At 49.5% G+C, this 12719-nt stretch overlaps 3 protein-coding genes across 3 annotated transcripts; 1 reads left to right on the forward strand and 2 right to left on the reverse strand.

The window, feature by feature from the left end:
- Nucleotides 1-752: 752 nt before the first annotated feature.
- Nucleotides 753-1346, reverse strand: Pmar_PMAR008180 (40S ribosomal protein S15a, putative; the record flags this gene model as incomplete). Its single annotated transcript, XM_002768950.1, has 3 exons — nt 753-972; nt 1031-1161; nt 1214-1346. 3 exons carry the CDS (start codon nt 1344-1346, stop codon nt 844-846), a joined length of 393 nt encoding a protein of 130 aa, XP_002768996.1. The 3' UTR covers nt 753-843.
- Nucleotides 1347-1950: 604 nt separating this feature from the next.
- On the forward strand, nt 1951-5254 carry Pmar_PMAR008181 (ATP-dependent RNA helicase ded-1, putative; the record flags this gene model as incomplete). Its single annotated transcript, XM_002768951.1, has 23 exons — nt 1951-2054; nt 2103-2172; nt 2203-2323; nt 2461-2542; nt 2590-2651; nt 2699-2804; nt 2858-2968; nt 3016-3119; nt 3165-3268; nt 3317-3386; nt 3433-3550; nt 3601-3737; nt 3791-3871; nt 3918-3963; nt 4013-4088; nt 4139-4197; nt 4239-4311; nt 4355-4478; nt 4527-4606; nt 4657-4747; nt 4791-4938; nt 4999-5060; nt 5112-5254. The coding sequence occupies 23 exons, from the start codon at nt 1951-1953 to the stop codon at nt 5150-5152; spliced, it is 2070 nt and encodes a 689-aa protein (XP_002768997.1). The 3' UTR covers nt 5153-5254.
- A 6636-nt stretch (nt 5255-11890) lies between these two features.
- On the reverse strand, nt 11891-12063 carry Pmar_PMAR008182 (hypothetical protein; the record flags this gene model as incomplete). The annotated part of the gene is made up of 1 exon (XM_002768952.1): nt 11891-12063. A coding segment is annotated over one exon (173 nt), but the record flags the coding sequence as incomplete, so codon positions are not given.
- Between the last annotated feature and the right edge of the window lie 656 nt (nt 12064-12719).

Below are 12719 nucleotides of genomic sequence, written 5' to 3' on the forward strand. Positions count from 1 at the left end.
TTGATGGCTCTAGGGGACACTCCATGGAGAGAGGGCATGTCCCGGCCCTGCTACCCTAGAAGCGGACTGACTTGCAGATGCAGTGGCTATAGTTGCAGCCAGGCATAGGGAGAACCTAGCGTACCGGAGTATACGGCCAACTGCCTGCTGGGGGGGTTTACGACACTGTCCAGTGGGGGCGAATAATGTGATTGACGTTCACGTGCGTCACCGACTATCGTGGCTGAGAACCAATTCTGTCTATCCTGTAGCGTGTTGAACTCTGCGAGTTATGTCTTGTTTCGGGAGGACTGAGCGTCTGTACTTCCCTACACCGCGGGTTTTGGAGTCCTGCTTGGACACTGGCCCACATCACCATTGAAACTTCCCTCCATAGTGGAGTCCCAAGATTTTGATTCAATTTAGTCATGGTCCTCATTAGGCTTCGCATTTGGACAAGTCCGTACAAAGTATCGATTCGAACCATCAATATGCATACCCCATCCTGCTGTACTCTTGAAACAACAAGAAGAGAGCATGTGGAAAAATGATTGAACTCAGCCCTTTATATATTTCGAAGGCATTATTCGCAACGCCTTCTCCACAGAGGTGATACCGCACGATTACTCTTGAAATGAAGAAAGGAAGCTCGACCCATCCAGAGTTGATCATTGCCGCCCATAAGGTGGGACTCTACGGGTTCCAGGTTCGATTACTTCCATTAACTGTGCACACCTAGACGACACTTTAAAACTCGGCACAACAATGAATACCTTCTTGGAGAAACCTTCTTCTTCAACCCCCAGAGAGTCAATGGCTGTTACACAGTCGACAGTGGTAGGTGAATGATAACCGGTTGTTGACTTAGAAGAAGAAGCCAACGACCTTGCCACCAGTGTGCTTACGACGGGCCTCTTCGTGGTCCATGATGCCGTAAGGGGTAGTGAGCACGACGTGACCGAACTGACGGGAAGGCAAGAGATCGGAGGCCAACTAAAAAGGGATGAACATAAGAGCGACCTCACTAGTAATAGGACCATGAGTATAATACCTGTTCCATGTCGCCGGTCTCGATATCGAATCGGGGGGATATGACACCGCACTTGTTGATACGACCGTTGAGGTTGACAATGATCTTGCCGGCACGATGATCATCGACGATCTCGAAGTCGCCAATGTAACCTGAGAGCAGCAATGACTATAGAAATGCTTGATCGGCATCAGTTGTTATTACCATTCTTTTGCATAACCTGCAAGAACTTGACGATGACCTTAGAGCAAGGTCGGACGAGGACCTGCCTCTTACCGGCCTTCTCGGCGTTCAAGATTGAGTTGAGGCAATCACGTAGCACAGACACACGTACCATCTAAAGAAGCCAATTCGTCATCCATAACACCAATTACTCTACTATTTATAACTCGACTAGGCTCTCAATACAGCGACATACGACACCAAACGAGCGCGACCACCGACCACACAGGTTAGCCTAGGCCTGTACTTAGACTTCACACATGCATAGTGATATAGGCAATCGATTGAACCGCTTCCCAGCACTACCTTGGCAGGAAGTCTCCGAAGGGGTTGATGAAGAAGGATTTGCAGCGATTTAAGGGCTAATCGATCAGCTTGGCGGGCGAGAATCTGCTCCGCGGAGCGAAGTGAGTTTACTTTTGCGAATTTTGTCGGAGCTGCTGGGCATACTGGGAAAATCAGCTGGGCAGAGAGCCTCCGTCATTGCAGTACAGAACCCCACCGTCGCCGCGTATACTCCTTTGTCGGGAGCCATTAAGAAATAAAGAAAAAAACTCCCCCATTTTCTGGAAATCTTCCAGTGTTGTAGCTACGCTCATCGGCCCTCGATGAGAATCTTATGGTACGCTCCCCTAGATTCAGATGAGGTTCCGTATTAAAGATACATTTAAGGTCCCTCAAGTAGAGGATGACTTTGTCATTATAGTTGTATACGTTACATGAACCACGTACCATCTACTACTACTACGAACAATGCCACAGCACCTTTGAACGGTTCTTCTACCTCGAAGAACTCACAGGCCCCTGCTGGCACTGCCGCTAAGTCAGTCTCATTAACACTACCAATAGAGTCATTATCACCACGTCATAGGTATGTCCCTCCCCATAAACGCAGACAGATGGAAGCTGAGGGTGCCGCTCGGGTCGACACTGCCCCACATGTGAGTCGCTATTGAGAGTCCTTTCGAAAGATACAGTACCACTCCAGCACGGCACACGTCATATTGAAGAAGCATTCGGTCAATCAGCAGCCTTCACCAGGCAAGTATCTTCCTCGTCCAGCAGATATGGTGGAGCTAGAGACTCTTACTCGTACTAATACGACTGAGTAGTTGAACTATCATCTCGCTTACCTTTGTAGTGGCGGAAAGGGTAGAGAGCAATCCCGTGAACAGCATGGATTCGGTACGATGAAATTTTGAACTCTGATTGATTTTTGTCACCGTAAGGTGCCGGATCATCTCGTTTCGGTGCTCCAAGAGAGTCCCGCTTTGGTGACCGCGAACGTTTTGGATTCGGATCGAAGCCAAGGTGATAAGGAAGAGGTTGTAGGAGTTGTGGTGCAAAGTATATCATAGTTACGCTGGCCACTCTAGAGGTGCGAACGACAGGCTTGACTGGTCTCAACCACCACCACAAGGTAGGTTGGTTAGAAGGGCGGAGGTATATAGATGGATGATGAACTAGGTGATGGCACCTGGGCTCGACGAGATGGGAGGAGGCCAGCATACGAGGATGAGAGAGAGTTATTCGATCAGGAGAACACTGTTCATGCTGGCATCAATTTTGATCAGTACTTAGTCTAATCTGGGTCGGCAATGGTAGGAGTACTGATGGCCTTATCAGATACGATAAGATCCCTGTTGAGGTGTCCGGTGCAGGGGCGGCTGAGATAGCTCCTTTGGAACAGTTCAACGATGGTGAGGTTGACTCGCATATCGTAGAGAATATTAACAGGTAGTGGGGTAGTAGTAGGACAAGGAAATGTATGATGTTAAGCGCAGGTGTGGCTTCGACCGTCCTACTCCTGTACAGAAGTATTCTATTCCAACTCTTACGGCTAGACGCGATCTCATGTCATGTGCACAGACCGGAAGTGGCAAGACTGGTAGTACTAACTCCCAGCAAGATTGTGTCCAACATCTGTCCCTAGGTGCCTATCTCATCCCCGCGATTCATAACATGCTTGTTGATGGACCCCCTAATGCTACTTCTAGTGGTGACTACGGCCGTAGGAAGGCTTATCCCGTCACACTGGTGATCGCAAAGCTTGGGAATGTTTTCAATCCTAGTTGCCCGTGGTAGATTCTATCGCCAACCAGAGAGCTCGCATCGCAGATTCACGAGGAAGCTCGAAAGTTCTGCTATAATACTGGTAAACAAACCTCTCAAGTAAAACTATGACTGCAGCGACATCATAGGTATTCGTCCTGTTGTCGTGTATGGTGGAGCAGATGTCCGTACTCAGCTACGAGAGCTGGAGAGGGGTTGTGATATTCTTGTAGCTACTCCTGGTAGATTATCTGACCTTATGGAAAGGTATTAAAATGCTGCTTCGCTCCGCCTGATGATTACAGGGGTTGCGGTAGGTTTCGTGTGTCCCTATGTCAAATAAAGATGCTCATCTTTGATGAGGCCGATAGAATGCTAGATATGGGTTTTGAACCACAGATTAGGCGTATTGTGGAGCAGGAGGACATGCCAAGCTCGAGGGACGGCAGACAGAGTAGAGCGGCTAGCTCGACTCTCAACACTAAGGTGGTTATGTCTCTAGTCAAGGTGCAATGTTCTCGGCAACCTTCCCGAAGGAGATTCAACAGCTTGCCCGAGATTTCCTTAAGGAGTATATCTACCTCACAGGTGGCTGAGTCGCTTCTTAGTTTACTCGTTAGAGTTGATATTTCAGTCGGTCGTGTTGGGTCCACCCATGGCTCTATTAAGCAGATCATGAGGTGTGTGTAAGGTGGCCTGAGGCTAGGGTTTTAGGTTGTCATTGTGTAGATACGTCGATGAAAACTCTAAGTTGAGGGACTTGTACCGAGTCTTGGAAGAGCAGACTGAGGAGGGGTTGACTCTGGTGGGACGGCGGCCACTAGCTGAGGTGGTGTTAGAGCTATCTCGTTTTAGGTGTTTGTTGAGACCAAACGTAAGGCGGACGAGATTGAGAATATGCTAAGAAGAGACAGGTAAGCAGCCGCATGTGAGCTGGGGAGAGTTAGCACTGCAGGTACCCGGCAACCTCTATTCATGGTGATCGATCCCAATGGGAACGAGAAGAAGCTCTTAAGGCGTTCAAAAGCGTAGGAGTCGGGCTATGTGGGGTAGGGGGGATGGTCCCTTTAGGGAGAGCTGCCCATCTTGGTGGCTACTGATGTTGCCGCCAGAGGTTTGGACATAAGCCACGTTAACCTCGTTATTAACTACGATCTTCCTAATAACATTGACGACTACGTCCATCGTATCGGAAGTAGGAGGGGCTATTATCATAGTCGGCTGATGAAGTTGTATTGTTCAGGGACGGGAAGGGCTGGTAACTTAGGAACAGCTATAGCTTTCGTTAATGAGGGTAGCAAGCCCATCCTTCGGGACCTATGGGTGAGTGTATATGTGGCCTTCGTTTGTGTGTGGTATTCCATATTTTACAGACTTTACTTGAAGAGAACAAGCAAGAAATCCCACAATGGTTCACAAGTCTAGTACAAGAGACCACTAGTGCTCCTGGACGCTTCGGCAGAGGTATATTCACTGTTGGTATCTTTCGTTGGTAGTGCTGGTGTAGGTGGCAAGGGTAGAGGTGGAGGACGTAGTGGCGGTGGATTCGCTAGTAGAGATGTCCGTCAACCTACTGGTCGTGGAGACTTCCAACGATATGAGCACAGGAGTGCGGGCTTTCTCGGCAGGCCTGGTGTAGCGCCCCCGGCCCCAGTGTAAGCATTGGAAAGAGCCTCACTCTCTCGCACTGAGGATCTATACTACACTGTTTTCAGGGTAAACACTCGCGCTGCAGCGATGCACCAGAAACCTGCTGTTAGACCGCAAGCGGCTCGAAGTAATAACAGTTAAGTATTCATACTGGTTACCGTATCGTTCTTGTCCTTAGCCGTTACTCCTCCTGAAGACTCGTGGGCTGATGCTTGGTAACTTCCAAGTCACTGTGATGTTATTATTGATGCCACTTCTACTGCTGCTGCTGCTCGGTTTTAGTCATAACTGTCGCCGTGTCTGTCGGTGAAGTCTCCCTCCGTTCGGCTAATGCCCTTTTGTTGCATTGTCAAGTAGTTGCCTGAGGCACGGACGATTGATCGGAATCAGTTAATTCCGAAGGAACCTATTGCGAGCTAATTGCGAGTCTGGAGGGTCGATGTACAACAGAACTTTGTTTTCATTTCGCCATCCACGGCCTCGTGAGTATAGATGGGCCGAATGACGGACGGTTACGACTGCTCACTTGCGGTTACGCTTTGAGCCCCGAGCCGTAAGATTACGGCGCCGTAAGCAGTCTCACGGACAAGACGAGGATTCGCCATTCAAGTCGTTTAAATTTATTGCATATGAATGCGCGTGCGTAGACCGGCTGAGCAGTTTCGGGTCAGCCTGGGGGTAAGACGGATTGTATTTGAAAGGGAAACGAATGGTCAATGCGAAACCAAATGTTACACGCTCACCGGTTTGGTTGCATGTGGGCCACCAGGAGTGAATTCAACGACTATTCCAGCTACGGTGGGGTGCCTTACAGCGAACCTTTACGTCACAATTCCAAAACGGCGGTTCAGCACAAACCGCAAAGTCGTAAGCCCTTTCCGTAACCGTAAACTACTCACGTGACGCACACCGTAGCGTGAATCGTCAAAAACCCATGACGATGCCCATCTATAGTTTCCATGAGCTAGCCTCGCACCAAGCTCCTTGGTCGATGAAGGGTCAGATTGTGCGCTCTTCCTGGTTTCCTCGATTGACGAAGGCGTGCAGACTCTAGATGGAAGTCCTTTTGACATATCGAACTGTCCCGCGCGTAGGGGGAGGGGCCCCGGGCGCGCGCTAAAATACTCCCATGTACTCACAGGGAAGTTGGGCGGATGCGAAGGCGATTTCGGCCAATCGCCATTCAATCTTCACCATTTTCACCCTCCTGGTACATACGGGTCTGTAAAGGCTATATCTGGCCTCGGAATTGTGGTTTATGAATTTGTTCATGAGAAATAGACCACGATAATTTGTCAATTCACGTTTTATGCGAAAATGCGCCACGACAATCTTGCGTTGTGCAACGTCGGAGCGATGCGGTCTTTACAAAAATCTTGTTTTGTTCAAGGGCGGAGCGATGCGTTCACCATAACAATCTTGCGTTGTTCAACGGCGGAGCGATGCGTTTGATACAGATTTTGTGTGGAGAGCTGGTGTTGGTCGTGGGTTCGAATCCGGGTTTGGGTAGTTCTGGAAATTGTACTGCGAGCTACGTAGCAAGCGTTCGTAAGTCTAGCGGGGAGTTAAGCAGGTTTAATACTGCCAGCAAGTGGGCCGACTGTGCTGGGGGCCCCGCCACGCGGGGCAGCACAGGAGGCCCGGCCGAAGGCCAAAGACCGTGCGTAGCACCCCGTTGTCTCCCACGCCCCATCCGGGCCGAGGTTGTACATTGTGTGCCTGAGTGGTCTAGCGGTAGATCGACCCATCCAGAGCCCACCCTCAGAGGCCGCGGGTTCTAGCACCCCCCGTAAGGGGGTTCGTGCTGCACATCCGCTAGGTGGATGAAACAATTTTTCGCCCTTTTTTTTCAGGGCGAGGGCAGGGCCCCTCCGCCCGTTATCAGAGCCAATTTATACACATCGAAGTTGGTACGTAAATAAGTCTATTTCGCGATCTACCCATAATATCGGGTCGAGACTAGTACCAAACGAATCCTTATCGAATTTTAGGAACAATGGCATCAGCCGTTTTCTGGTTTATAGCTTGTGGTAGGAGCTATAATCGATTTAAGATTCTCCGTTAGGATGTCCGCTCAAAAATCGTCACTTGCAATCTTAAGGTGGGATTGGTCTAGTGGTATGCGCCGCGGCTGACGACCGGAAGGTCCCCGGATCGAATCTCGGGTATGATAAAATAAACTTTTTATATTATTTAAATATATCACTATGTTAATTATTCTTAGATCTATTTCGTGGCGCGTGAGAAGTATATGCAACTTTCTATACCGCTATTCCCGATGTAATGATATGAAATGTCGGTTCAAAGCTCATGGCTCGGCTGTGTAGGGGACCCCACATAGTGGGGTCTGCACAGCCGAGCCGGCCGTAGGCCAGACTCCTCACGTAACCATCCCACTCAAAGCTGCGCAGCACTCAAGTACGGCAGAGGCCGTACAGCCTAAAGGTCGAGCGGTCAGCCTCACACCCGTGAGGCATGGGTTCGATACCGGTCGACCCCCCAAAAAGGGGGAATGCTAGCGCAGCGCACATGCGGACACCGCTAGGTGGACAAGTCACTTGTCACAAGTGTGATCGGTGCATGTATACTAAGGCTGCGGATCGGTTAGCTATGCTCACCGCTCCTAAAGTTCCGCGAGGTCTGATCGACGGGGGTCAACGGGTGAAACACTTGACGATTGACCATGGCTTCCCAAGTAAGGGATGGCTGGCTCCCAATGATCCTCAGCTCACATGTTTCTTGGTCATCACCGACGCGTCCACCGGGTACTGTGTCGTTGTCGGTGCTCCATCCACCGCTACTGAAGTTACGTGGAAGCTGTTTTGGGATCGTTGGGTGTCTTAATTTGGCATTCCTCTGAGTCTCATGTTGGATAATGCGTTGAATTCTCAGATGATGCGCCAATCGTTGGCAGCCATTGCTATTCAGTACTTGCCAATTCCTGCAGACACTGTCGCGTGTGGAGGTACCACTAAGACGACCTAGACAGTCGCCTCCAACGGTGATCGTGCCTGTCTTGACTTGATTTCCTCATAGGTGATCTATCCGTGTACAGTTTGCGGCAGGTTTACGCCGCACAAGGCTGTGCGGAATCCTGTTCATTCCTAGCTTTTTACGTGAGGTACGCGAGTTGATCGATGTTGGTAGAGCAGAAGGGCTCCAGAATGAGGGAGACTTCTGAGGATCCTTTCTTTCGGTAGCATCAGGAAGTGATTGAACTTCGATAGGGAGTTGTAAACATCTTCGGATGACTAACACATCATCTAGCGTTGATGCCAGTATTGGGTTGTTTACCAGTGGTTATTGGCTTGATCAAGGAAACGCTACATGTTTAGTAACTTTTCATCTCATCGTTTCCATCAATGTGTAGATCGGACTGCAAGTTGGTGATCTTGGTCCTGATGATTTCGATGCCATCAGTGTTCGCCGGATCTCCCGAGGGCCACTTTCTCGGATATCAGTTGGACCCTAAGTATCTCCGAGTGGATGCACTTTTTACCGGGGAAGGAGAATCTATAAACCTTCAATACAGTATCGTATGCGGCGCTACCCGTAAAAGGTTCGAAGCAAGGTTCAAAATCGAACTGTTGTCCAGCGAAGCGAATGCCTATACAATCTCGTCCCCTCTACACACATATGGGGATCTTCTATCCTTTTACAACAAGGAATGCGGTCGCACCCCAGCAATTGCTCCTGATTTCTCCATCTTCTACTACGACGAATTAGCTGATCGGGTCTCGGTTAAGTTCCAAGGGCCTGGAGGGACGAAGAAGACGCTTAACCTAGAGTTTGATCCCCGTTTTGGCACCGTTAGCTTGGAGGGGTCGAGATGGCCTCTCACTGAGGAGAGTCTACCGTAACATTCCTTTTGGCATCTTCGTTTAGTCCCGTTAGATGCTTCATCATAAATCCTTTATTCAACATCCACCCGTGGATGAATGATTATTTCTTTTTTTTGTGCTTTTTATCGGAGGAATATTTCATTCGAGAGGATGGATATATGATCATCTTTTAGGGGCCTAGAGGCCATACATTGTTCTCGGAGTATGCTGAGCATGCAGCTGCCCATACGAAGGGTCAGTTGGGCATATCATCGAGCCGATTCTAACGTCGCTTTGGTTGTCTCAGTCGAGACATGCTGTATGCGCCATCGAGACATGCTAATCGATAGCGTACAGCTTTTGAGGTTCTTATAATCGAGATTTACAGACTCTGTCCCGATTGCTCTGTCGCGTTCTATCAAGTGACTAACCGTACGTAACATTTTGCTACACTATCTTGAGACGCAAGACCTGCGAGAGGGAGGCGTCTCCCTCGGTATGCACGCATTACATTGAATCTGGTCAATACATTTTGGTCTAGTCGGACGAAGCGCGTCAATGTAACGAATACTTTTGATCCAGTATAGGGAATATGGTCGTACTGTATGTGAATATGGTGAGTGATTCATTGTGGTATCTGTGGTAGTGATAGATACCTGTCGGTTGAGGATCTCAGCATCCTTCAACTATGGAGCACTGTGATGTGGACCGAATCCCTGTGCTCTTTGCGATGTGGAGATGGCATAATTCATCTCTGTATTTCATTCAACATTTGAATGACTGCGATCTTCTGAAGTCAAGGAGCTCCTTCCCCACAGGATGCTGGTCGACGCGTTCAACGTCAAAGAGTTGGTAGGTTCGCGGGTGAATGACAGAAGCCGCGTCTAAGACGCGACATCAGAGCTGGTGACAGTACGGCGAACAACTTGGTTTGTGTTTATCAAGCTGTTCGCACCATCGGATACACCCCAGAGTTGAGAGGTAAATTCGATGTTGAGAATCTTGGCATCCATTCCTGTATCAATGTCATGGATGGATGAGCTGAATTCATGAGTGATAAGCCGCATCTTTCTGCTTCCGAATGTCATTATTGTGAACAATCTTTACTGAACATCGAGTCTCTCAGTTTCATAGGATCCCCGCGTTCATATTGTTGACACACCTAGTGTATCTCTCGACAAGTTCAAGCAATGTACAATGTAATCGTATTAACCGTACAAGGATGGCAATGCTCCTCTTGTTCTTACCGGCGTTCAAGTTGTCATAAGCAACTCGTTTGTTCAAACTTTGTTGGACTCAACCGTAGCGAGGAGCTGTATCTTCTACTTTATCTTCTTTATCGTGGTGAAGGGGTGTACCGGTCTAGACGGAGTCCTCCGAAACTATGCTGGATGTTCATTGCGGAAGCAGAGAATTCCTCGAACGTAGGTTGATCAGCGAGCAAATCACTGTCGATCACACCAACACTCCGAACATCACAGAAACTCAACACTCATAATGCAAATACAAGGGCTCTGAGACGGAGCCAAGTCACACCGGTTGAAGATAAAGTTTCGCAGCACGCTAAGCTGTTGAATCTCGCCCCCCCTTTTGAGCAAAGTTGACCGAGGTCAGCCAAACTCGAGGGATGCTAGGAGACGGTCTCCGGCGGAGACCTCATCCCCGGTCGGCATGCCACGATTCGATCGATCTACTGAGAACAGGTTGGCGAGATCCATACCACCGTCGCCCTCAACGATGCCACCCGTACGCGAAGTCTCCTGGGTCGTCACAGTAAGCCTGCTAGAGCCTCTACCGTCCCGTCGCCGCATCGGCTGGTCCAGAACTTTCTCCCCTAGGAGGAAGCCGATGAGATCGAGAAAGGGTGAGCGAGGACGGATTCGAGCACGCACACAACATCAGCAACCGTGGACAACAACTGGGTTTTGAGGCTTCAGTTTGCACGAAGTTAGTCTATACCCTACAACTACGGGTTCAGCATAGTGCAGATCATCGAGACCCAGACCTGAGATCTGTTGAACTACAACCAGGAGTTCGGCTCTCCACCCAGCAAGTCTTAGGAGGGCTGCTGAGCCACGACGGAGAACATGTTACCACGGGCGATGCTCTCTGCATTTACCGAAACATAACTCATCTCCGACGACTCTTGACTGTACACGTGCATACCATGCATAGCCTATCACCGCGAAAGGCTCCAAGGCTCCTCCAAAGAGGAGGATCGCTGCAGCTGCATTCCGTAAGATCCGCCGCATGCCCAAAGAAAAGAGATTAGACAGGAAAGAAAATCATATCGTGGACCAACCTGCAAACTTGAGATCAAGCCTTGCGACCTGCCGATTTCGATTTTTCTGCCGTGAGATTGAGAGGCATCCCATCATACTGTGCCTGTAATTGAGTCATTACGAGTGACTCTATCTAACGCTATTCTGCGGGAAGGCACAATACTGTGAATCTCCTTGTGGTCGCTGAAGAGCCTGATGGGCCACCGGTGATAACGGCGGGGAAGAATGAATGGTTCAGCAACGCCGAATATCTGGTAAAGTGAAGCTTCGAAGAACCGCTACCACGTCGCATATCGAGTGGAAAGAAGGAGGAAAGTTGAGAATGAGCAGTGCTCATTGAGCACAAATGATGGCAATTCGATCTTCATTCATTCACGAAGATCATTGCATTATCGTTGCGTTGTTGTTAGCGAACTGATAGTGAGTGAACCTGGCAGACGCTCGGGTGCTCGACGGCAAAAATTATGAACGAGCAGGTGCTACACCAGCAGCAACGGTAGACTGCTCCTTGGCGAACCTCTCACGGACCTAATTCACATACGGAACTGTTGGACCCGGAAGAATGTATCACGTTGCTCCAGTCGCATGGCAGCCTTGCACCGTCCGATGGCCTCTGATACGAACAGAAAGACTGCCCGGGAGACCAAATATTCGGAGCAGGAACGAAGAGCGGCGATTGAGACTTGGTGGGTGAAACGTCGAGTATCGCTTTATCTGCGCTCGGGATAACCTCGAAAATGTAACTTCTCCTATCAGGGAGAGGTAGTCTATCGTCTCCGCCTTCATCGATACTCTCTTCTCCACCACTTCCATCGTCAAACTCTCTTTCCCCGCCCCCCGTCACCACTCTCTACTTCTCCGCCTTCCTCACGCTCTCCTCCCCCTCCAACATCACTCTCTTCCTCCCCATCGTCATCACTCTCTCCGGACTCAGCAACATCCATGCTACCATCGGCATCGTAGAGATCGTCCCCATCCCCCCTGTCAATCTCATCGATAAGCGTTCTGTCGTGGAGACGATCGGGGTCTGGAGAAGACACAGATGCACCTCGCGCAGAAACCCGAAGGACTGAGAGGCTCGAGTCAGTGGACTGTTCCGTTACCTCGTTCACCTTCGTCAGAAGCCTCATCTGTTGCATCAACAGAGCTCGACACGGTTTTCGGTCAAGTTCGGGCGAGTTTTGCACATTCTACGTTTTTTTCGAGCCTCGACGAGTCTCGAAGAAGGAATTGGCATGGTATGAGCAGTGTGATTAAGACACTCCCACCGCACGTGCATGAGACTTGTGACTCTAGATAAAACCCTGCTCGCCAGTTCCTGCGCGCATGGTGGTACCATTTAATGGTTACTAACCATCACGAATCGTAATTTACGACGATCTGAGCAGTCGCCTCCAATGGTGATCCTTCCTGTCTCGATTTCTCCATAGTTGGTCTCCTCGTGTATGGTGCGTGAGAGGTCTAGGCCTAAGAAGCTGGTTGTGCGGAATTTTGTTCATTCGTAGCATTTAACGTGCAGTACATCACGTTCTTCACATACTGTATGGACTTCGATAGGGAGCTGTAAACATCTTCGAATGACTAACTCATCATCTAGCGCCGATGCCAATGTTGAGTTGTTCACCAGTGATGATTGGGTTGAGCGAAGAGACGTTACTCCTGGAGCACACACATGGCATAATC

Source organism: Perkinsus marinus, assembly GCF_000006405.1.
Source record: "Perkinsus marinus ATCC 50983 genomic scaffold scf_1104296966738, whole genome shotgun sequence".
Lineage (NCBI taxonomy): Eukaryota > Perkinsozoa > Perkinsida > Perkinsidae > Perkinsus > Perkinsus marinus.